Here is a 20,180-nt window from a genome sequence, read left to right as displayed (position 1 = left end):
ACTCTGTGGGTGAACAGAATTGACGATCAAGTAGCGCTGCTATTTATTATTACAGTTTGTTTAGCAAAGACCGGCCAAGGGAGCAGTTTTCAACAGCGCCAAAACAGACCGGTGATTTCCATTGTTACTCGAACAGAACCACTGCGCTTAATTAACACTTCCAAAACTTGGGTCACGAAAAATGTGCTGTGTGGGGATAGCTCGCTGGCTCGAACTCAACGATGCTCTCGACAACCCTCCATAGAAGTCAAAGACCACGGTTTATTTGCACTGTATGCAAAGTGATTCGCTACAGATACAGTGCCGGTAGAGCATGAACATGTTGGTCCAGACACATCCCCAGATTATCATGCATCATCTTGCGATATCCAGGGTTGCTCGTGCAAGACACGATCTCGCCCCGCGGCCGTTTTTGGGTGCACAATCGGCCTTTTGTGGTCTGCCGCCCAATCGACCATTCGTTTTACGTACGCGAATATCGTCAAGGATTGGCCTTCCACAGCAAACCACCAATTATTTAGTGCCAAGTTCCTGACTAGATCCAGGGCCACTCGTATGATCTTTACGAGAACGTGGTATCACTCGACTCGAGCAACCTTGTCTAGAGTCCATCATTCGTACAGGGGACGAAAGAAAAGGTGACACAATATCCATTTATCACCCTAGTGCTGCCCTCAATGAATGAGCAAGGACTTGTGATTGCATTTCTAGTACTAAACGTGACACTGGTAAACAGCCTAGATATCCACAAGTGCGATGTCATGAAATATGGTGTCTTGGAAGTGCAATGACAAGTAAAAGCCCGCAGAGCCTGCTGATGGTGCACGTAGCACTTGTCAAGGCGGCGTGGGAGCCACAGCGACGTTGAATGCCGCTCTGCATATGGCAGAAGTGGTCCTAGCCCCAGACAGATCGTCGGCTTCTCCGGGGTCGATGTCGTCCACCAATTCATCGTCCCTTCCAAAAAGCTCTGAAATGATCAAATTCAGGCGCCGAAGCGGCAGGCGAGCAAATTCGAAATCTCGCTCGTCCTCGGCGAGTTTGCCCAGGTAGCCACGGTATTCCAAGAGGGTGCCACGACGCGTCTCAAGTTCTTCATCGTTTGTGCTTCTCAAAACCATGGTGATGAGGTGAGAACCAATCGTCATTAGGTTGCCCCTGTTGTAGCTCAACCACATCCGGCTCTGCGGTGGACGGTTCTCCAGGATGTCGCGCATCATCTCGAAGACTCGGTTCATCATACTCGCCATCGGATCGCTGTTGCTGTCGAGCCCAGCCTCGCCTGGAAACGTCGCAGCGTGAGCTCTACGCACGAGGGTTTCCACAGCGCAGCCAGCTAACGCGGCCGTGTACGCGCTTGCGGTCCTGGCTTCTGGAAGTCGCAGATACCCGTTCGTCTCTCGCCAGTTTTGCAGTCGGCCCATGAAATCCTGGGCCAGCGAGGCGCTCTGCTCGATATCCATCTCCTCGACATTGGATCGAATACTGTAGAAGCTGTCCAGCACTTCGGAGAGTACCTCTGATAGTTCGCACAAAGTAATGAAAATCTTGCCTTGGACGACTTCATCTACAGAAAGCATGCCATCCGCGTTCGCAAAATCGCTTAGCGTCAAAGGCTGGACTGCCCAGTCTCCCTTTCTGATATGCGATGGGCGCCCCAACCAGTGAGCCATCCATTTGTCGTGCACGTATACGCTCCACCACAAAACTCGACGTAGCTTTCTTTCCTGTAGCGAAATTTTCCATTTCTCAGGGTCAACATGAAGTCCAATATCTTGTGCAATGGCAACGGCGAGCGTGGTCATTGCCCAATGACCTGGATGATTCGACTCTCGAATAATAAGAGGTGGAAGCTGTAAGTACAATAACATAGCCTGGAGAACGTTCAAGTTAGGGGTTCGGATCTCGACAGTCAGAATCGAATAAATATAGGGTCGTAGCCGTGATGCGTTTGGGCAGATGAGGTGGCGCAAGGCGGGAGATTTCTCCCAAAAGTAGCAGGCATGGCTGTAGACGACCGCGAGCAGTGAACACGGTATCTGCTTCTGAGTGCGACGGGCGATAAATTCCTCCTTTCTCTCCAGGATTGGGTAAGAAGGGTGAACAAATGTATAGTACACGTTGATCAACTCATCCTGATAAGGGCTAAAGACTCGCTCAATGTCGTCGTAGTTGTACATATCAGCACTGCAATCTAGCAGTTGATTAGAGTAAAGCTGGAACGTAAGTCAACAAGTCAGAGACGATTAGAACATAATGTGGCGCATTTTTCTCTCACCGTCAGGTAGGCCGCGCCCCTTAAGCGAGGGTCAACTCTCCAGACCCTCCACCGATGGTCACCAAACATGTCTGAGTCGTCAAAGGCCAGATGTCGTAGGAGGTGCGGGTTCTGGTCGCCACTGAGACCGGACAAGAGGCATGTCCACCCTGGCATTGAAGTTGTGCTCTTGACTGCAGGTTCCTGGCGTAGCGGTGAACCAGACGTCGAGCGCGACCGGAAAAGCTGATCAGACTGAATTGGATCATCACCTGGGCTCATGTTTGAGACCTCCATCGGCCGTGGCTGTGGGCGACGTTGAGGTTTGGAGAGGAATGTGCAATCATTCCCTCGGTGCTTGCACAAGGCGCACGCAGAGTTCTCATCCTCACGCTGGCAAGCGATACGTCGACGGCGACATGCATCACATCTGCAAATATGAGTGTTTGTTCCTCTGTGCAGACACAACGATGGGGGACGTTACGGCGGCTTCTTCTTGGACCTGTATGGTCGTGATCTCCCCTCGTCTCTCCGGTTCGATTCGCCTGGAGGTGGTTGCCTCTCGACAGATATGCTTCTGGCATAGGAGCCTGCGTGGCTAGCCATTTGGATACTTGAAATTTAGGAGTGCAAAGTTGACCGCGGGTCGATATCGCTGCTTGAGGATGCTTGCTTGTTGAGCGTCGAAATCACGACAGCCCGGACGTTGGCGTCTTGGCAATGAATTGGCCGCCACCCCACAGTTCTTGGGGACATGGGTCATTCGTAATCTGTACTTTATATTGAGCCGATCAAGCAGAGCACAAGAAACTATGGTCTATCCGGAGATCGAGAGTACTAATGTCGTCCGGTCTTTGAGGCATGGAGTGGGAGACCAAAGGCTCGAGGCGACGCCAGCAGTTGGCTGCCCAGATCCCAGACGAGTGGAAGTTGCCTGTCCCATTCCAGTCTGATAGTCTCGTAAATGTCAAGGGCATCCCCGCGGAGAGTGGCATCCTCGGTCCTCTGGATATCGAGATTACTGAATCTTCCGCCGACGAGATACTGGCGAATGTCAGGAAATCACAATGGAGCTGTGAAAGGGTCATGTTGGCCTTTTGCAAGCGAGCCACGATTGCTCACCAGCTGGTGAACTGTGTTACGAATTTTCTCATTGAAGAGGCTCTGGAAACAGCTCGGGAGCACGACAAGTATCTTGCAGATACAGGTCAGGTCAGAGGCCCGCTGCATGGTCTACCTATTTCTGTGAAGGTGAGTTCTTCCAAGTTCGCGTGTTCCGATCTAGATCAGGTTTGACGTTGAGAAGGACTGTCTCGATGTGGCCGGACATGAAACGACATCTGGTCTGGTGTCCAGAATTGGGTTTGTTGCAAAAGAGGACGCTCTCGTGATCCGCTGCCTCCGACAAGCAGGAGCCATCCCATTTGTCAAAACCAATCTCGCCCAAGCAACGCTCTTGGTTGAATCGACAAACAATGTCTTTGGGCTTGTTACAAATCCTTCAAATCGTCAATTGACCGCGGGTGGATCCTCTGGAGGTGAAGGTGCCTTGATCGCACTATTTGGCTCTCCTTTGGGTGTTTGCACGGACGGAGGCGGTTCGGTTCGGCTTCCTGCATCGTGGAATGGAGTATATGGATTCAAACCTTCTGCCACCCGGATTCCAAGCCTGGGATCTCGTGGAGTGGGCTACTCGGATAGCAATTTGGGTTGCACAGGAGTAATTGCCAACCATATCGAGACCCTCAGTCTCTTCATGAGCTCGGCTCTCAGCGCATGCCCGTGGAACAATGACGCCGACTGTGTGCCAATTCCTTGGAACTCGAGAATAGGTATCAGCAGGAAATTAAGACTCGGCCTGCTGTTTGACGATGGCATCACACACCTCACTCCACCCGTGCTCCGCGTTTTGAAAGAAAGTCAAGAAAAATTAGCAGCAGCAGGACATGATGTGATAGTCCTGGACTGGTCTGATCTTCATTTGCGTGGTGCTCGTATCATCTTTACTATGTACACACAAGAGGGTGGTGTCGGGGTCAGAGAAGCATTGGATATCTCTGGCGAGCCTCCTGTACCTCGACTTGCCACCGGTTGGTCAGAGAGACCATTGACACCCATTGAGATATGGAAAAATCATCGAGCCAGGAAGCAACTTCGTCTAGATTACTTGAGAAGGTGGAAGCAACTCGACCTGGACGCTATAATCACGGCCCCGTCGCCTCATCCAGCACCTCCTCATGAACAATACATGTTAGTCTGGGGCGGTCTTGGGATAGATTTTTCATACTAATGTCTTCACAGAACCACAGCCCTTTCCGCCATCTACAACTTACTCGACTACCCTTGCTGTATCGTTCCGGCTGGCGAAGTCAATCTCGAGAAAGATGTTGCAGATGAAGCTTGGTACGCTCGGGCACCTTACGACAAGATACCAAATTTTCCCTACGACTTCGGCGACGAGGAATTGAAGAGCTTATGTAGGTGTCGCTAGTCCACGCATTCGTCTCCCAAGCTTATTGACCGTCACGCAGATAAAGGGCCTGAAGTCTTTGCCAATAGCCCTCTCGCGCTGCAGATAGTAGGATTACCATGGCAGGAGGAATTGTGCTTACTTATATCGCAACGCATTGACGATATAATCCACCACAGATAGTGCGCCTAGTGCACTGTAGGAACAAGAGCTATATCAAATTTGTCTGGTGCATTTGTTAGGCTCAATACTCGTGGCCATAAAATATCTGATACACTAAAGTAGCTTCCAAGCAATCCTGATGAAGAGACATAAAAGATTGAAGGCAATTGAAGGATTACAACATTCGAGAACATAAGGGAATGGCTAGACAGAATGCTATGTACCACCTACGGCACTTGCAACCAGTTTCGTCGTTGGCTCCCACCCAATTTCCAGCCCGCGCTTCCTCCACGATCCTGAAATATAGACACCAGTGCACGTTTCTTCTAGTCTGTAGTGGAGGATGCGACAACGTACTTGTTGTCTGACGCTTTTGCGTATGCCTCTCTTTCCACATCCGCTGTTTCGCTTTGGCTGCGCACGACCTCAATCCCGGCTATCTCGACGTCGTTGGTATCGGCATTTTCCTCCCACTTGAGTTCCTTTACATTTTTGACGTTCTGGTGTGGGTAGACGAGATTAACAAGATAATAGACAACGCCTCCCGAAGTGAAGGAGAGGAACCAGGCTAGATACCCGATTTTCTCACCCGCAGCTGGGACGGTGGCTCCCACTTTGTTCACAAAGCCGACAAAGCAGAGACCGACCGAAAAGATATAGGCAATGTAAGCCTGAACGTTCCAACCTCCAGTGTACCAGTAATTGGGGTTCTTCGAGTTGCCGATGTAGATGGACGAGACGAAGATATTGCCTCGGCTGATGAGGTAGTACTCCACCAGCATGATCGACACAGCTGGACCCATGAAGATGCCGTAAGCACCCATGAAATTGAAGAAGGTCTCTGCCGAGACATAGATTTTCCAAGGGCAGATGCACCACGCCAAAAGGTGGACAATGATATAGCCTCGTGTCATTGTCAGATGTTTGGGCCAGAGCATAGAGATGTCAGCACCAAATGGAATCATGTTCGAGGAGATGTTCTGAGCAAAGACCAGGTAGAACCAACAGCAGGCGAGCAGGAAGACCCCAAAGCGAACTCCTGAGGTCCAGTTTTCCTCGAGGATGAGCGTCATCACATCCCATGGTTTCCAGATAGTTTCTCCTGTAGCGCTCTGCAAGGCTGAGGTTCCTAGTATGCCAAGCACGGCAGCCAAAGGGTTGTAAATGAAGTTGCAGAACAAGGTTGCCGGAATGACTGAGTTGGGTTTGGCAGCCCATCGAGCCACGTCCGGAACGGACTCAATATATGCCGCACCGTTGCTGATCGAGCTCGCCATGGCATATACGACCAGCCACGCAGTAGTACTTGTGTCCATTTTGACAGAACCGGCGTTCTCGGCCAGCCCGAGCTTGCCGCCCGATTTGGCGATGCAGTAGATGAACAACCCGAAGACAGCAGGGAAACTCGCGAAGCAGGCACCTGTGAAGAAGTTGCGGAGTTGGTACGGTCGGCGAAACAAAAAGGGGGTGTAGAGCATCCAGACCAGAAAGTAGCAGAGGAAGTCCTTGGTGGTGTACCCGATGCTCTCTGGAACGTGGTTGGGGATGTCCGTGTACGCATGGCCAAAGACGCATCTCATCATTATGTTCAAGTAACTGGCGCCTTCATACGTCTTGGTGGCGTACCAAACAGCGGCCAGGATCGATCGAACGGCGACCTGGTATGTGCTTCCCCACATGCCATAGACGGAACGTGCAATGGCAGGGAAGCCCAGGTGGTAGCGAGCAGCTGCCTTGGAGTTGAGGGCCTGAACGACACCCGAGATGCTTTGAGTGATATAGGCGATGGCGATGGCAGCCTGCCAGCCCAGACCAACCCCGATCACGGCTGAACCACCTTGCCAGTTGTTGAAACCTGTGCCGACAAAATAGAGGAGGTAGTTCCACCAGTGCCAGGTTCTTTTGTGGGGAGGAGTGGGATCAAGATCTTGGTTGGACCAGATTCTGATATCCTCTCCGTCTCCCCTACCCTTCTCGACCTGGAGGTCCTTTTTGACCTGCACGGCCCAGTTCTTGTAGTAGGTCTGAGTTCGGTTTTTCAGAGCCATGATGGAGGAAGTCTACCCTTTGGTGTCTGACAGGCGAGGGACGATCTGACTGCATCGTTTCGGGAATCAGGCAAGGGCGTCAAAATATATAACAGTCGCGACTCTTGAGAACGTTCGGTGTCTCTCTGGGCGAGAGCTTACGACGATTTGGGCAAGACGGCAGTGTATCTCTGGTTCCACCTACACAAGTGGTGTGATTGGTTGAGTCGTGCAGTCTTGATAAGGAAGGCGGCCGAATTCTTGGCCGCGGGCAGACTCAAATCACTTTTACGTGTTCGATCACCGCCCGCGGTACAAGGTCAAGTCGCCTGCAGAAGGCGACGGACTCGTCCCACTGTGAATCGGATATCCCTCACAACCTACCATAAGCTCAGTTGATTTGACGAGGCTTAATTTCCTCGATTACTGGACACTTACACTTCCATAAATTGACTATTTCGTGATAACGTAACAACAGGACGGCGTCATCATCTACCTCGTGAAAGCGTGAGCAAAGGGTGACACTCTCTACCATGGCTGTCCGCACCAAGATTGGCCTCTTGGAAATCGGTCAAAGTCAGAATATACCGGATCAGGATTTCCTTGCGCTCAAAGATGAGATGGATTTTGTCACCATTGCACCGCTGGATGCATACAACGATCAAGAATTGGCCGCACAGTTTCAACCTTTGCTGGGTGAACTTCCAATAAGCTCCTGCACACGAACTGGGCAACGAGTCTTGGTGTCTAGCTCAGCGTTGGTGCCAGAGCTGCAAAAGGGGGTTCAGGAGGGTGTCAATATAGGATGTGCAGCATTGCTGCTGACGTGTACGGGGCAATTCGATTTGGGCAACACGACGATACCTGTCATAATGCCGGGAGATCTTCTCCGCGATCGAGTTCAGCAGTATCAGAGTCAGATTGAAAGGACCGCAGTCTTGGTTCCCGTCGATGAGCAGCAAGAGCTGTTGCGGCACCGTTGGAGACTGCGACTTCCTTCCACCATCCAAATACATTCATTTACTCTTTCGCCGCAGTCCTCATTGCTCGAGTGTCACAATATGGGTCAGCACCTGCTCCAGTTAGGGGTTGACACGGTCATCATGGATTGTTTGGGGTATTCTCTTGCGCAAAAAAAGGCTATCTACGAGGTGATTCCCAGAGTCTTCAACGCAAAAGAGGCCGCGATGGAGTTCATACAGTCCAGCTTGAGAAGGGTTGCAGTATGACAGTGAAGTGGGAGTCATTCCTGCAGGCGGAGTCTTTGATGGTGAATTAACGATAACCGATAATGCATTAACACTCTCTAGGAGTAGCTGGCAGGACGACGACGCACATTGACGATGTTGGGACCCCGGAAGGAGCCGTTTCCAGGGTTGTTGTTGGCGGTTCAGTCGCTGGGTCACAGTGAACCAGCGCTCTCCAGAAAGCCAATTCCGTAATTGCATATCGCCAACCTGATGCACACAATGCAGCCGAGATTTCCAGGCTAGGATCTCATTTTCGCTTTTTGATTGTCACAACGTACGCTGCTGCGTCGGCAAATCCAACAGGAAAGCGGGCATTAACCCGGCCACTAAATGCATGAGCAACTCCAGCACAGGCGTAAGAAACACCCTGCAAGCCTGTCCAGATAAGGATGTTCTGAGGACATTGGAATGCTCAGCCCTCACCGAGACGACCATGCAAGGCGGGACATAGATCAATGGTCGACCGGCTTCATTAGGATGCGTGGTCGATGCTAGTTGCACAAGAAAATAGCTTGTCTGCTGAATGATCAGGCACCATCTCCAGCTCTCTATGATAGGCGTAACCGACGAAAAGAATGTTGACGCAGGTTTGGAACTGTATGTGATTCAGGTTGAGGTGGTCAAAGATACCGAATAAGTTTGCGACGATGACTGCGTTACATATTGGACCAAGCAAAAGATATCGATCTGAAAGATCAAAAAAGTTCCGGATTCCACAGTTCCATACGGACAAAAGTCATTCTTGGGCTACATTAGAATCAATGGGTCCATGAGTTGAGCATTCAAGTTGCGAACGAGTGCCTTACCAACCTTGAGCCTCTCGGCTTTGCTCATGGCTCTGGTTCGAACTACAGTCATGGTGCCTAATCTCTGGCTTCTAGAGATGACCATTGTCGTCGAATCATGCTTGTGTCTTTCAACTGCTGTACTGTGAGCGGCTAACGAAGATACCCAGGTACTCTACCTAGGTCGGTAAGAAAGAGTTCGAGGCGTGTCCGAAGTAGTAGTAAACCTCATTCCTTGGCATCATTAGGAGGATTTCTCAGCAATAACTTTTATCCGTATCTTAAGTACCGCGGTAATGCCGAACGGCTGATGCCCCGCAAAATCGTCAAAGGACTTCGTAGATACGACTTCAGTTACTAAGTATCCATACCCTTGTGATCATGAAAGGATGCAACATTTACCGCCTATGTGACGTTGGCTTGGACCATGATGCAGTATAACTTCAAAACAACCCTTGATGCATAATGTCGTCAAACGTTGCTTCCAGCGAAGAAACCCTGGCCAAGAAAGGAAAGCACGTTACTACCGCCTGCTCAAATTGCAGACGCCGAAAGATCAAGTGTGATGGCACTATTCCGAGATGCTCAAATTGTGTCCTGTACGACCAGGAATGTGTCTACAATCATGGACAAGACAAACGCAAGATAGCACCCAAAGAACGCCTGCAAGCTTTGACAGCTTACTGTCAACAGTTGGAAACCTTGCTTGTTGAAAGTGGCATTGGCTTACCAAGTCCACCACCAATGCATCATCAAATGAGCGTTGATAACTCTAATCCATCAGTACTGCCATTTCCCAAGAGGAGTCCTTCCGACCTAGAGGGAAGTCTTCCAAAGTACGAGCCCGAGCACGATGGAATGACATGGCCACGTAGGTTTGACATATCTCGTTGTTGTTGCCTAGCTAACCCAAAGTCAATCAGAAAATACATCGAGCACGACGTTTCCCGAAGATACTTTTGTATCGTACGAATCTTCCCCAGACCAGATCACCATTCCCAACCAAACTAGCAATACCAGCACCAATGGTGACTCAGAAGCGTTGATGGACCAGCTTTCCGGTCGGATAGGCTCTCTACAGCTGGCAGAAGATGGCCAACTTCGATTTTATGGTGCAACTTCCAATTTACATATCCTGCATAATGGTCCCATGTCCTTATCAAGATCCAAGTTTCGCTCTGCCTCAGAGGATGGTGCCAATCTTCTTATTGGTGGTGGCGTCGGTCACCAGGTCAGTGAGGAGCTCGAGGATCATTTGCTGAAACTCTATCTGTGTTGGGAAGATCCAAGTATCCATGTTGTGGATGAGCGTGTATTCTGGCGTGAACGACAGAGATGCAAGGCAACGAATTCCACAAGTTCTGTGTACTCAGAAGTTTTGACCAACGCAATGTGGGTGAAGATTTGAGACTACAAAGGCGCACTTTCAGACTACTGACTTATCACCTTTTTACCATTACAGGTGTTCCATCGGCGCGACGTTGACAGGTCGGCACTGTCCAGAACTGCCAGAAAACCTTCCGGACTTTTTTGCAACCCGTGCCAAACTATTACTCGAGCTAGAAATGGATGCTCCCACGATCTCCACCGTCCAATCACTTGTCATATTGAGTGCCATAGAAGCTGCTTTGACAAGAGATGCTCGTGGATGGCTGAACAGTGGTATGTTCATCTTCTTCGCACCTGGAAAGTATCTAACGTTGCGCTAGGCATGGCCGTAAGGCTAGCTGTCGATCTCGGCTTACATCTTGATCCACAGCCATATGTCAATGCCGGGATGATTGAAGAGGAGGAGGCAGCTGTCCGCAAAGTGGTCTGGGGTGGCGTTTTTGTCCACGATCGGTATGTAATTACTCCCTTCGCTGAAGATCTAGTTTGGTGACTTATTCAACATCAGAATGTGGAGTTTGTACGTTGGACGACCAGTTGGTTTGGACGACAAGAACATCACAGTTTCCTTTTGCGAGATTGACCCCAATTCGCCACAAGCACACAAGTACTGGTCCCCCTATATCGACGAAAGTGAAGGCCTCGATATGATCAGCATGCTAGATCCGATCGATGAGATAGCGATCTGGAATGTCAAGCTGTGTGCTAACATGACTATCATTCGTGAGACACTGTAAGTATTATCAAACTCGTATGCCGGATTATGCGTTGACCTTGGCAGATATCCCGATGGTTTGGCCGATCCCAAGAGCCCAAGACAGCTCTATGATTTTGCCAGTGCTATGCGACTCACTCTCTCACAGTGGCAGATGGATCTTCCACTGAATCTGCACGTGGATGAGTTCGACAGTAATACTGTCTACCTTCCCCATGTTCTCCAAATTCAGTAAGCTTATCGTTTGCGATACGAAAAATTTGTCACTTACAAAGATCAGTATGCAGTACCATTGCATTCTAGTTATTACAACACGACCATTTTTTGCATCTGCAAAGAAGCTCATTGGTCTTTCACCATCTGAAATAGCTGCGACCCGAGATACCTGCACCAATTCAGCCAATGCGGTGGCACGACTTCTACAAACATACCGTCGTTTGTACGGACTCAGGAGGATAAATGTTCAGGCAGTTCATCTCATATTTACGGTAACCCTCATACACGTGTTCACAGCCTGTGGGGCTACGGATCAAGCCCGCAGTGATATCGCGTGGAAGAATTTGGAAATATGCAGTCAAGCACTCAGTGAAATAGGACTAGTGTACAGGAATGCGGCAAGAGCACATGAAGTGATTATGGGGATGAAAAGTGAACTTCTACGGCGGTCAAGATCCAAGGCGAAACGACATAATCCTTGGAGCGAAAATATCGATTCAGGATCTTACATGCAGAAGAAACGCAAAGAAAGCAATCAAGATGAGCATTATATACGGAGGAAATCTGCCTCCACCGACACGAATGTTTCTGCATTTGATCCGGGCATGTCTGAAACTGGACAGGCATTTAACTTCATGGATTCAAGTTTCGATGACTTCTCACTTGACACTTTATTTTGGAGTGGCTATAACAACTTGGATTTCCCTCAGTTCCCGACTCAGGAGGCACAAATCAATCTTCACGATCCAGACAATGCTTGAAAGAGGCCGCTAAAGATGGCCAGAGTGCAAGCCACCAGTGACAAAAATGTCACTTCCTGTTGTGAATGCCGCAGCATCACTCAGCAAATATCCAACAAGTGTCTTAAGGTCCTGCCTTTTCCCGATACGTTGCAAAGGTGTCGCGGAATTGAAAGCAGAAATGATCTCTGGATTAGTGACCGCCAGTCCTTTGGTCATCTCTGTTTCGATGAACCCTGGCGACACCGAGTTTACACGAATGCCTAAGGGTCCGAGTTCCACTGCAAGTTGCTGGCAGAGAGATTTGATGGCGCCTTTCGAAGCGCCATAAATCCCTAGCTTCTGGGTGGGTAGAGCCGCACTTGCGGAGATCGAGGCTATGAGTACAATGCTTCCACCCGTTTTCTGATCACGCATACGCTTCGCAGCCAATTGAGCCGCGAAGTAGCTCCCCAAAACCTATAGGGTCATTAATTAGGGGTTCGGGATCGTCAAATCGTCTTTTAACTTGACTCACGTTGACCTCGAGGATTTTCGTACCTTCTTCCCATGTGGTATCGAGGAATGGCTTATCAAGGACAATACCGGCTGCGGTGACACTGGGCTTTATCAGCATCCTGGAATTTGAGATTATCAGGGGCGCTTACCAATTGTCTATTCGCCCCAAATCTTGGATGATTTGATCGAAAGCTGTTGTCAAGCTTCCCATATCGGTCACATTGGTTCTAATCAAGGTCGGCTGGTCAACATTTGTTCTGCATTCGAGATATTCTGAGGGGCCCATCTGCCTACCGATAATACTTCGCCCGAACGGTGAATTCGTCAGGAATGCTCAAAAACTCATCATGCGGATGCTCAAGCATGTCAAGGACTGCTATGTCGCTTCCCAGTTCGGCCGCGGCTCGAGCCAATGACAGGCCAATTCCTCGTCCGCCCCCTGTTACGGTCAAATTTGGAAACATTTGGGTTGGTGTGCATTGCATACCAGTGATCACAGTTACTCTCCCATTTAAAGACAGCAAGTTCTGTATCGATCTCTCCTTCGACTTATCAGTGCAATCTGCCTGGGTCATTGGAATGGTCTTCTCAGCCTAAGGGCGCCGACGGGCTTGACTTGAATCGTATTGGTATTGGGAAGAGGCACGTAATACCGGACCAAGCTGAAGGGTGTACTTGGAAATTGTGAGAAGTTGCCCACTCTGTACCTGTCAACACTTTGATTCCGAGGAGGTCAGTGCATGCACACTGAGTGTACACTTCAAGTGTAAGAGTTGAGAATCAAGCCACATCCAATCCACTAAACTTGGTGACCTACCCCATAGTCCTCTACAACGAAGATGTTGGCTGCCCACATATTCCCCGCAAGGTCATCATGGACATGTCATTCTCCACACGACCTCCATCGTTGACATCCGCGGAAATTGGAACCCGCTCTACTGGATCGTTTCCCTATATCGGATCAACACGATTAATTATCGTCCACGGCTCTGGATTGTACGGCGGGCGTTTCATCTATCCCGGGTGATCTTTCCTGGCAGTTCCCATGTTTCAAGCACATCTAAGGCCCAGATCGAACACTTCGGCACCTATCCCCAAGAACGGATGAGAGATTATGAACCAAGCAATGGAGACATAGTTTCTTAATTAAGCTTAAGCAAGGAGGCAAACAATCGGATCATCCTGCGTATCATGCTGCTACTCATGGCTTATTCTCTCGCTTGGACTGCTGAGCCCGTATCTGATGAAAACCAGAAAAACCAGCTTTGACTACACAACACTAGTCATGTAGCGGTCTTCTGCGCTCAAATGAGCAGACTTCACATAGCCCACGTTACCGGAGGAAGCTCGTCGCGTCGTCGTCCCTGTATATCATAACTAGAGCCAGAATAGTGGCCACTGTCTTGGGCCACTGAGCGGGAAGTTGTACATCGAAGCTGATGACGACAAGATTGCATAGTTGCTACGGATTTACTCTCCATCTGCGAGTTATCTCACAACAACTACGGTGTCCTTCTCCAAATTGGCAGACATAGCAGTTGTGTCGATCTTTGAAGCGAATGGCAGTGGGATTTCCACCCAGCGTTCAACCCTGAACAGAGCGAAGTCGAAGGTTATTGTTCCCACGGGTTCTCCCATCACGACTGTCTCTCAAACAGTGAACTTACCATACAACATGACAGAGCAAGCAAGCAAGCCCGGCTCCGATAAAGACACACGTCAAGCATGAGTTTCAACATCTTCTGTGCGCAGAGATCAAGAAACATGTCCACAGACCAAGAGCTTCCTACTTACGCTATAAGTAATGCATGCGACACAAGAAAACAATCTCAATGAGATACTAAACAGAGTCAAACTCAACTTTTTTTCTATTGATAAAAAGAAGATACTCTTGGCTATTGACCATTTGGGACACCGACTCGTGGTTCTGGATCAAGGCTCAGTGGTCATCGATTTCCACGTGAGATCAATTCCCCCGGGAATTGAAACCCGCATGGAATGTCCCCGTAGTGTATGCGGGGGAGGAGAAATCTTGTGGACACAACCACCCCTCGCTGCCAATCATTTGGTTCCTGACATAATCTTCTACCCATCTCGTTTCCTCTTTGCGGGGTACGACCCGTATCTTGAAGCGAGGTATCTGTACTCGTGCCTTGACATAAAGCCTCGCATTCGGTATCTGATCCAAGTTTCCTCTACCTACTCATCACATCGAGTGTCCTGGCTTTTCACACATCTCAGTGACCACGCTAAAGATTCTTCACCATGAATCTCAGAAACGTCAAAGGTAGATTACTCTACCGCATAATGAGTATATGTTGTTCCTTGGTACGTCGCAGAGCTATGAGCTGGATCCACGCTCTGTACAGTCACATATACTCGTAACTGACACGAAATCCAGTCATTCTGTATGTATGGATACGATGCTGGTGTCTTAGGCGGTGTCCAGACAACCAAGCCCTTCCTCGACGCCATCGGTCACCCGACAGGAACATATGTCATCCCCATGATTGCGTCTTCATACACACTTGCCGCTGCCGTCTGCTCTCTTGCAGTTACAATGCTCGGTATGCCTCTTGGTCGACGCGGCTGCATCTTGATGGGCGACGGCTTGACCATCATCGGCGCCGCGATCCAAGCCTCAGCCATGTCGGTCCCACACATTATCGTCGGACGCATAATTACTGGCTTCGGCATAGGCTTTATTAGCTGTTCTGTTCCGACTTACATGGCAGAAATGAGTATAGACGAGAAGGAGCGTGGGCCCGAGGTGGCGCTCCAGTGTGTGTGGCTCATCTCTGGTGTTGCGCTAGCATACTGGGTCGATTTCGGATTCACGCGGCTCACCAGCCAGGTGTCTTGGCGGTTCCCCATTGCTTTTCAAGCCATCTTCGCAATCATTTCGCTCTGCGGTCTGCTCTTTTTGCCAGACACCCCTCGATGGTATTACGCCAAAGGAAGGACGGCCGAAGGGGACGATGTGGTGTCGCGTCTTCACGACCGGCCGCTGGACGATCCACAGGTTCAAGCGATGCGGAACGAGATTCTCGCGGCAATCAAGCTGGAGGAACAGGATGAGAACAAGTTCAACCCACTTGATTTGATCTGGGACAGAAGCGATTTGAGAGCTGGAAGGCGCATCAGAATTTCATTCATGATACTGTCGCTACAGCAAATGATGGGTCAGTATTTCCTTCACTAGCGCTGAGAGGTTATATACTCCAGACCAAGGCTAACATCCAGGTGGGACCATCAGGCATCAATCTGTCCGTGTATTACTCGACGGTGATTTTCGACAAAGTCGGCCTATCCCCGTTCCTGTCGCAACTCCTCGCCGCAGTGATGAACACAGGGTTCGCAGCCGGCACGTTCCCACTCCCGTGGACGATCGAGCGAGTCGGGCGGCGCAACGTGCTGATCTGGTCCGCGGCCGTCCTGACCGTGTGCATGATCATCTTCGTCGCAATGATCGGGCTCCCGAACCCCACACAAGCCACGCAATGGGTCGCCGTGGGCGCCATCGTCGTGTACAACTTCGCGTTCGGCTATGGGTGGATCGGCGTGCCCTGGCTGTACGGGCCGGAGATCGCGCCCCTGAAGCTCCGCCACCTGGGCGGCGCGGCCGGCGCGTTCGGCGAGTGGCTGTTCAGCTTCATCACCGTGTTCGCGGGCGGCATCGCGCTGCAGAACGTCGGCTGGAAGATCTGGCTGTGGATGCTGCTCAGCTGCGCCGCGGCCATTCCGTTCGTCTACTTTCTGTGTCCCGAGACGACGGGCAAGACCCTTGAGGAAATCGATCTCATCTTCGCTAAGGACGAGATTCGCGATAGTGCCTTGGCCGCCGGCACCGTCAGGGACCGCTTCAACCACATGCGTGCCGTCAAGGATGTCGGCTATGAAGAGAAAGAGGCCGTTTGATTCGGAATCCCACGCCGTATGTTGATAGTGGGGATAGGTTTAGATCCCGGGCTTGTCCAGGGCAGGGTGGCAACCCTTCGTCTGGGCATTGTGGGGACCCAGCCATCACAGGCCAAGAAAACTCGAGGCTCCTCTCTCTCCCTGGCAGACTCAGCCTTGTCGACTAGTTAAGCATGCCCCTTTTCTCCTGCAGCCCCTTATGTTCGCTAGAATTTTACACATGCATACATATATTTCGAATGAGCCTGTGATTTGAGCCGTCGATCCATACATGGCTTTCTGAGCACGTGGAAATGTAGATATCCATCGGCAGGAACGCCCCCTGACCACAGCACAACCTTGGCCCTGTTCGCCACTCCTCCCTTGTCGCTCGTCACACATACCAGACTCAGGCTGAGACGGGCACAAGACACATGATCTTCCTCCAGCGATTCAATACCATGCCACCCCGTTCGGTTCCGTTTCCTGCGCTATCTATCGCTAGCCTAGTTGTAAATAGACCTAGCCCAAGTTAGTTCCAAGAGCACAGCCCACGAACGGCAGGGCTCGTCAACTTACCCGACACCTTAGGTATCTATCCTACGCAGCCTTGTGTTCATCCATCGTCCATCCCATCTATACCCAACCCAACTCACATGACGTCTCCGAGGGGCTTTCTTGTCTGTACACTATGAGCTGCTCAATAACGCTGAGAATTCCTTCGGACTTTCATGGCAAGAGTCCAACGGTATATCATTGTCTCTGGAGGATTGATGTTCCTTTGTTCCTTTTCTTCAGTGCACGGAGCAGGCTTTGGATCTGGTGTCTCATAGACAATTTCACATGACGAGCCTCATTTTGAACAAAGCAGGTAGGTTTCTGCTGTAAATAAACTGGAATCTCACGGATACATTTACATGGAGAGAAATGCTTGTTGAGCCACAGATCTAAAAAACCCCATACTCTTTGAATCTCAAGAGCGATGTCAAGGCTGATCAGGGGCGTAGGTTTGATGTTGTGGCGGTGCCCAGATGATGAAGTATGTATAGATACATCCCCGGTGTCTTATTGCTAGTCATTGTAGGACTAGGTAATTTCGTCCTCCACGAAGAAGGAAAACAAGGACGTAGTCAAAGCCGGTCTCTCTCACCCTCTTTTCTCGGCATGTTCCGCTCTTGGTCACTCACAGCTCAGGCACTATCCGTAATATCGTCGATATTCAATTTCCCCATCTTCCTGGGAGGCACTCTGTGGTGGAAAAGATAGTCAATCTCTTGAAAGGTTCTGTCTTTCAGCTCCGGGATGTAGAAATAGCTCCAGATCGTGCCGAGAAGCGAGGCACCGCCAAAGACGAAGCCGACCTTTCCTCTGAGGTTCGCTTTGTCAGGGTTGACCTTGAGAGCGAGAGAAGTCAACTCAGAGGTCCAAGAAGGGGTTCTGGTGGGGTTTTCAGATGATGAAGACTTACCATGTATGGCACCACGATGTTCATCAACGTGCCGAAGACGGCTTGACAAGCCGTAGCAAGACCGATGGTTTTAGCTCTGAGAGCTGGGGTCGAGACTTCTCCAAGAAGTGCGAATGCAATTACTCCAATGGTAATCTGGTAAATCAGCGCATACACTACCGTGCACGATGCCTGAACCCAACGAGCTGCTGATGTATGGACGACGTCCAGTATCCCCATCAGAACCATCACGATCGTCATGCCAATCATACCCCAAACGAACAGCTTTCGACGTCCCACAGTGTTTATCACACTCCAAGAGATCACGACACCAACAACTCCACATGCCGTAACTCCAACGCCGAGATCAAAAGCGTGGTTCAGTGGAATGCCAGCGAGTTCGAAAAAGTACGTCGAAAAGCCGAGCGCGAAGACGATGCCTGAGAGATGCTGGCAGGCGAACACTCCGACCGAAATCGTTGTGCGGATGAGGTTGGTGCCACGGAAACACTGAATCCAATTTCCTGATCGTGATAATTCGCTGTCTTCTTCGATGGTCCTGATAATCATAGCCAGTCTGGGGCCAACGTCAACATCTTTGCCATGCAAGCGTTCAAGACTGAGCTTCGCATCTTCAATGCGGTTCTGGCGAACGTAATGCCATGGTGATTCTGGGGCGAATGGAAGCCCAACGGCCAGGATTGCTGAAATATCGTCAATACACAGAACATGCTACAGACGAAGAGTAAAACAAACCAACGAAGAGGAATTGCACAGCAAAGGGTCCTCGGAAGGCCCAGTTGTCCTCACGACCTCCAAACCCCTTGATAACCGCATTTGACAACAGCTGGCCAATGACGATTGCAAAGTTGATGCCACCAGTTACCATACCACGAATGACAACTGGAGCCACTTCAGAACAGTAAAGTGGGCCAATGGTTAAATAGAATCCCAGTCCGATACCGAGGATGAGTTTTCCAATCAAGAAAGCTGGGCGAGAGGTCGCGAAGAGTTCACCAAAGATTCCGCCGGTGACAACAACCAGCCCTACGAGGAGGGAGCCTTTCCTGCCGATTCTATCCGACACCCAGGAACAGGCGAAGCCTCCAAAGAACTGACCAACGCTTGAAATACTGTTGAACCCAGCCAGCCAACTAGCAGGAATGACTGGTCCATCTTCAGAAATGTAACTGACAAGGATGAGTAGGTGCTTTCTCAAAGGTCATTCCGACTGAGGCATGCTTACCCGAAAGTTCGTCGAAATTGGGGCACCCCAACCATGCCACCATTAACTTGTGCATCGAAGCCCCTGGTCAAAAGTCGGTCAGCTCGATGACTCCCACAACGAGGGGATGATTCTGGCATACCAGCCAATGGCACTGAAAGCAAAGAAGATACACCAAAAGACAACTTTCTTGTTCTGGGTCAAGGCACCCCATACTGAGAGATTGTGTTCCTCTGCAGCAGCTATTTGTGCCTGCTCGATTTTGGGAGGGACATCGTCTATGACAGAGCTGATAGCCTTGTTTTCGCTGTGGTGATCAACAGGTTTCTCCATGGGGTATCCTTGTCCAATTGTACTGAAAGCCAACAAGCTAGAGAAGCTTTACAAAGCTGGATGATTGTGAAAAGAATGGTCAATGTCGAACATCAGGTCCTATTTAACTCATTTTGATGTTCTCCTGATTTTGTTCCATGCATATTCTAGAAACGAACGTCAACAGTCTTGGTGATGAAAGGCATGATGCTCCAGCTGGGGATGCAGAGTGAAGCTAACCCGGCATTCCGCAATACCTTTGAAGGGGAATTTGTTGCGGAGGTTGGGGATGTTTAGGGAACCTTGGGTTGCATTGACCAAAAAATGGGCGCCGACCCCGGCCGTTAATGACATTACCAGTTGTGGCATCAGGGTGTTTCGAAGCCTAGAAGTAGAATTAGGCCTAGAAGGGACAAGTGGTGTTGCACCCACAGCTTTCTGAGCTTGTGCATTCGACATCGGTCAGGCCATGATTAACGGGGGCGGTTCCAGTCAGATTTCTGGAATGAAAGAAAGTCTCTGTTGCTCGTTCTGAACGTGGCTTGCAGAATCATGTTTGTGACCTTGATTCCACAGCTCACATTTGGTGCTTGTTTCGTGCCGATTGATTGAATCATCTCCCCCGCACTTGTGGATGGCCTCCAGTTGCAATAGGCACCCAACAAGCTAACTTGCAAATGACAGCTCCCCCAGAACTCCGCCCATAGTTTAAAGAAGTCCGGTAATCCGCCCCCCATCATCAGTCAATCTGACCAACTTCCCCAGATTCTTATGTTTGATCTGGTGGAGA

General features: G+C 50.1%; 8 protein-coding genes across 8 annotated transcripts; 4 read left to right on the top strand and 4 right to left on the bottom strand.

Annotated features, from left to right (window-relative positions):
* Positions 1-836: 836 nt before the first annotated feature.
* LTR84_011787 (uncharacterized protein) lies at positions 837-2,539 on the bottom strand (the record flags this gene model as incomplete). The annotated part of the gene is made up of 2 exons (XM_064855315.1): positions 837-2,216; positions 2,279-2,539. The coding sequence occupies 2 exons, from the start codon at positions 2,537-2,539 to the stop codon at positions 837-839; spliced, it is 1,641 nt and encodes a 546-aa protein (XP_064708904.1).
* A 579-nt stretch (positions 2,540-3,118) lies between these two features.
* Positions 3,119-4,910, top strand: LTR84_011786 (uncharacterized protein; the record flags this gene model as incomplete). The annotated part of the gene is made up of 4 exons (XM_064855314.1): positions 3,119-3,508; positions 3,564-4,507; positions 4,559-4,734; positions 4,789-4,910. The coding sequence occupies 4 exons, from the start codon at positions 3,119-3,121 to the stop codon at positions 4,908-4,910; spliced, it is 1,632 nt and encodes a 543-aa protein (XP_064708903.1).
* Positions 4,911-5,215: 305 nt separating this feature from the next.
* LTR84_011785 (uncharacterized protein) lies at positions 5,216-6,937 on the bottom strand (the record flags this gene model as incomplete). The annotated part of the gene is made up of 1 exon (XM_064855313.1): positions 5,216-6,937. The coding sequence occupies one exon, from the start codon at positions 6,935-6,937 to the stop codon at positions 5,216-5,218; it is 1,722 nt and encodes a 573-aa protein (XP_064708902.1).
* A 512-nt stretch (positions 6,938-7,449) lies between these two features.
* LTR84_011784 (uncharacterized protein) lies at positions 7,450-8,145 on the top strand (the record flags this gene model as incomplete). The annotated part of the gene is made up of 1 exon (XM_064855312.1): positions 7,450-8,145. One exon carries the CDS (start codon positions 7,450-7,452, stop codon positions 8,143-8,145), a length of 696 nt encoding a protein of 231 aa, XP_064708901.1.
* A 1,562-nt stretch (positions 8,146-9,707) lies between these two features.
* Positions 9,708-12,032, top strand: LTR84_011783 (uncharacterized protein; the record flags this gene model as incomplete). The annotated part of the gene is made up of 7 exons (XM_064855311.1): positions 9,708-9,822; positions 9,875-10,343; positions 10,414-10,613; positions 10,661-10,793; positions 10,849-11,073; positions 11,122-11,249; positions 11,569-12,032. 7 exons carry the CDS (start codon positions 9,708-9,710, stop codon positions 12,030-12,032), a joined length of 1,734 nt encoding a protein of 577 aa, XP_064708900.1.
* Positions 12,033-12,041: 9 nt separating this feature from the next.
* On the bottom strand, positions 12,042-12,973 carry LTR84_011782 (uncharacterized protein; the record flags this gene model as incomplete). The annotated part of the gene is made up of 4 exons (XM_064855310.1): positions 12,042-12,470; positions 12,529-12,610; positions 12,659-12,736; positions 12,804-12,973. The coding sequence occupies 4 exons, from the start codon at positions 12,971-12,973 to the stop codon at positions 12,042-12,044; spliced, it is 759 nt and encodes a 252-aa protein (XP_064708899.1).
* A 1,801-nt stretch (positions 12,974-14,774) lies between these two features.
* LTR84_011781 (uncharacterized protein) lies at positions 14,775-16,427 on the top strand (the record flags this gene model as incomplete). The annotated part of the gene is made up of 3 exons (XM_064855309.1): positions 14,775-14,837; positions 14,911-15,691; positions 15,712-16,427. 3 exons carry the CDS (start codon positions 14,775-14,777, stop codon positions 16,425-16,427), a joined length of 1,560 nt encoding a protein of 519 aa, XP_064708898.1.
* A 1,169-nt stretch (positions 16,428-17,596) lies between these two features.
* On the bottom strand, positions 17,597-19,411 carry LTR84_011780 (uncharacterized protein; the record flags this gene model as incomplete). Its single annotated transcript, XM_064855308.1, has 5 exons — positions 17,597-17,800; positions 17,875-18,557; positions 18,610-19,043; positions 19,100-19,162; positions 19,221-19,411. 5 exons carry the CDS (start codon positions 19,409-19,411, stop codon positions 17,597-17,599), a joined length of 1,575 nt encoding a protein of 524 aa, XP_064708897.1.
* Positions 19,412-20,180: the final 769 nt, after the last annotated feature.

This window comes from Exophiala bonariae (assembly GCF_035927105.1).
Source record: "Exophiala bonariae strain CCFEE 5792 chromosome Unknown scaffold_6, whole genome shotgun sequence".
Taxonomy (NCBI): Eukaryota; Fungi; Ascomycota; class Eurotiomycetes; order Chaetothyriales; family Herpotrichiellaceae; genus Exophiala; species Exophiala bonariae.
Note: the sequence above shows the minus strand (reverse complement) of the source record. Positions and strands in the feature narration are given on the sequence as shown.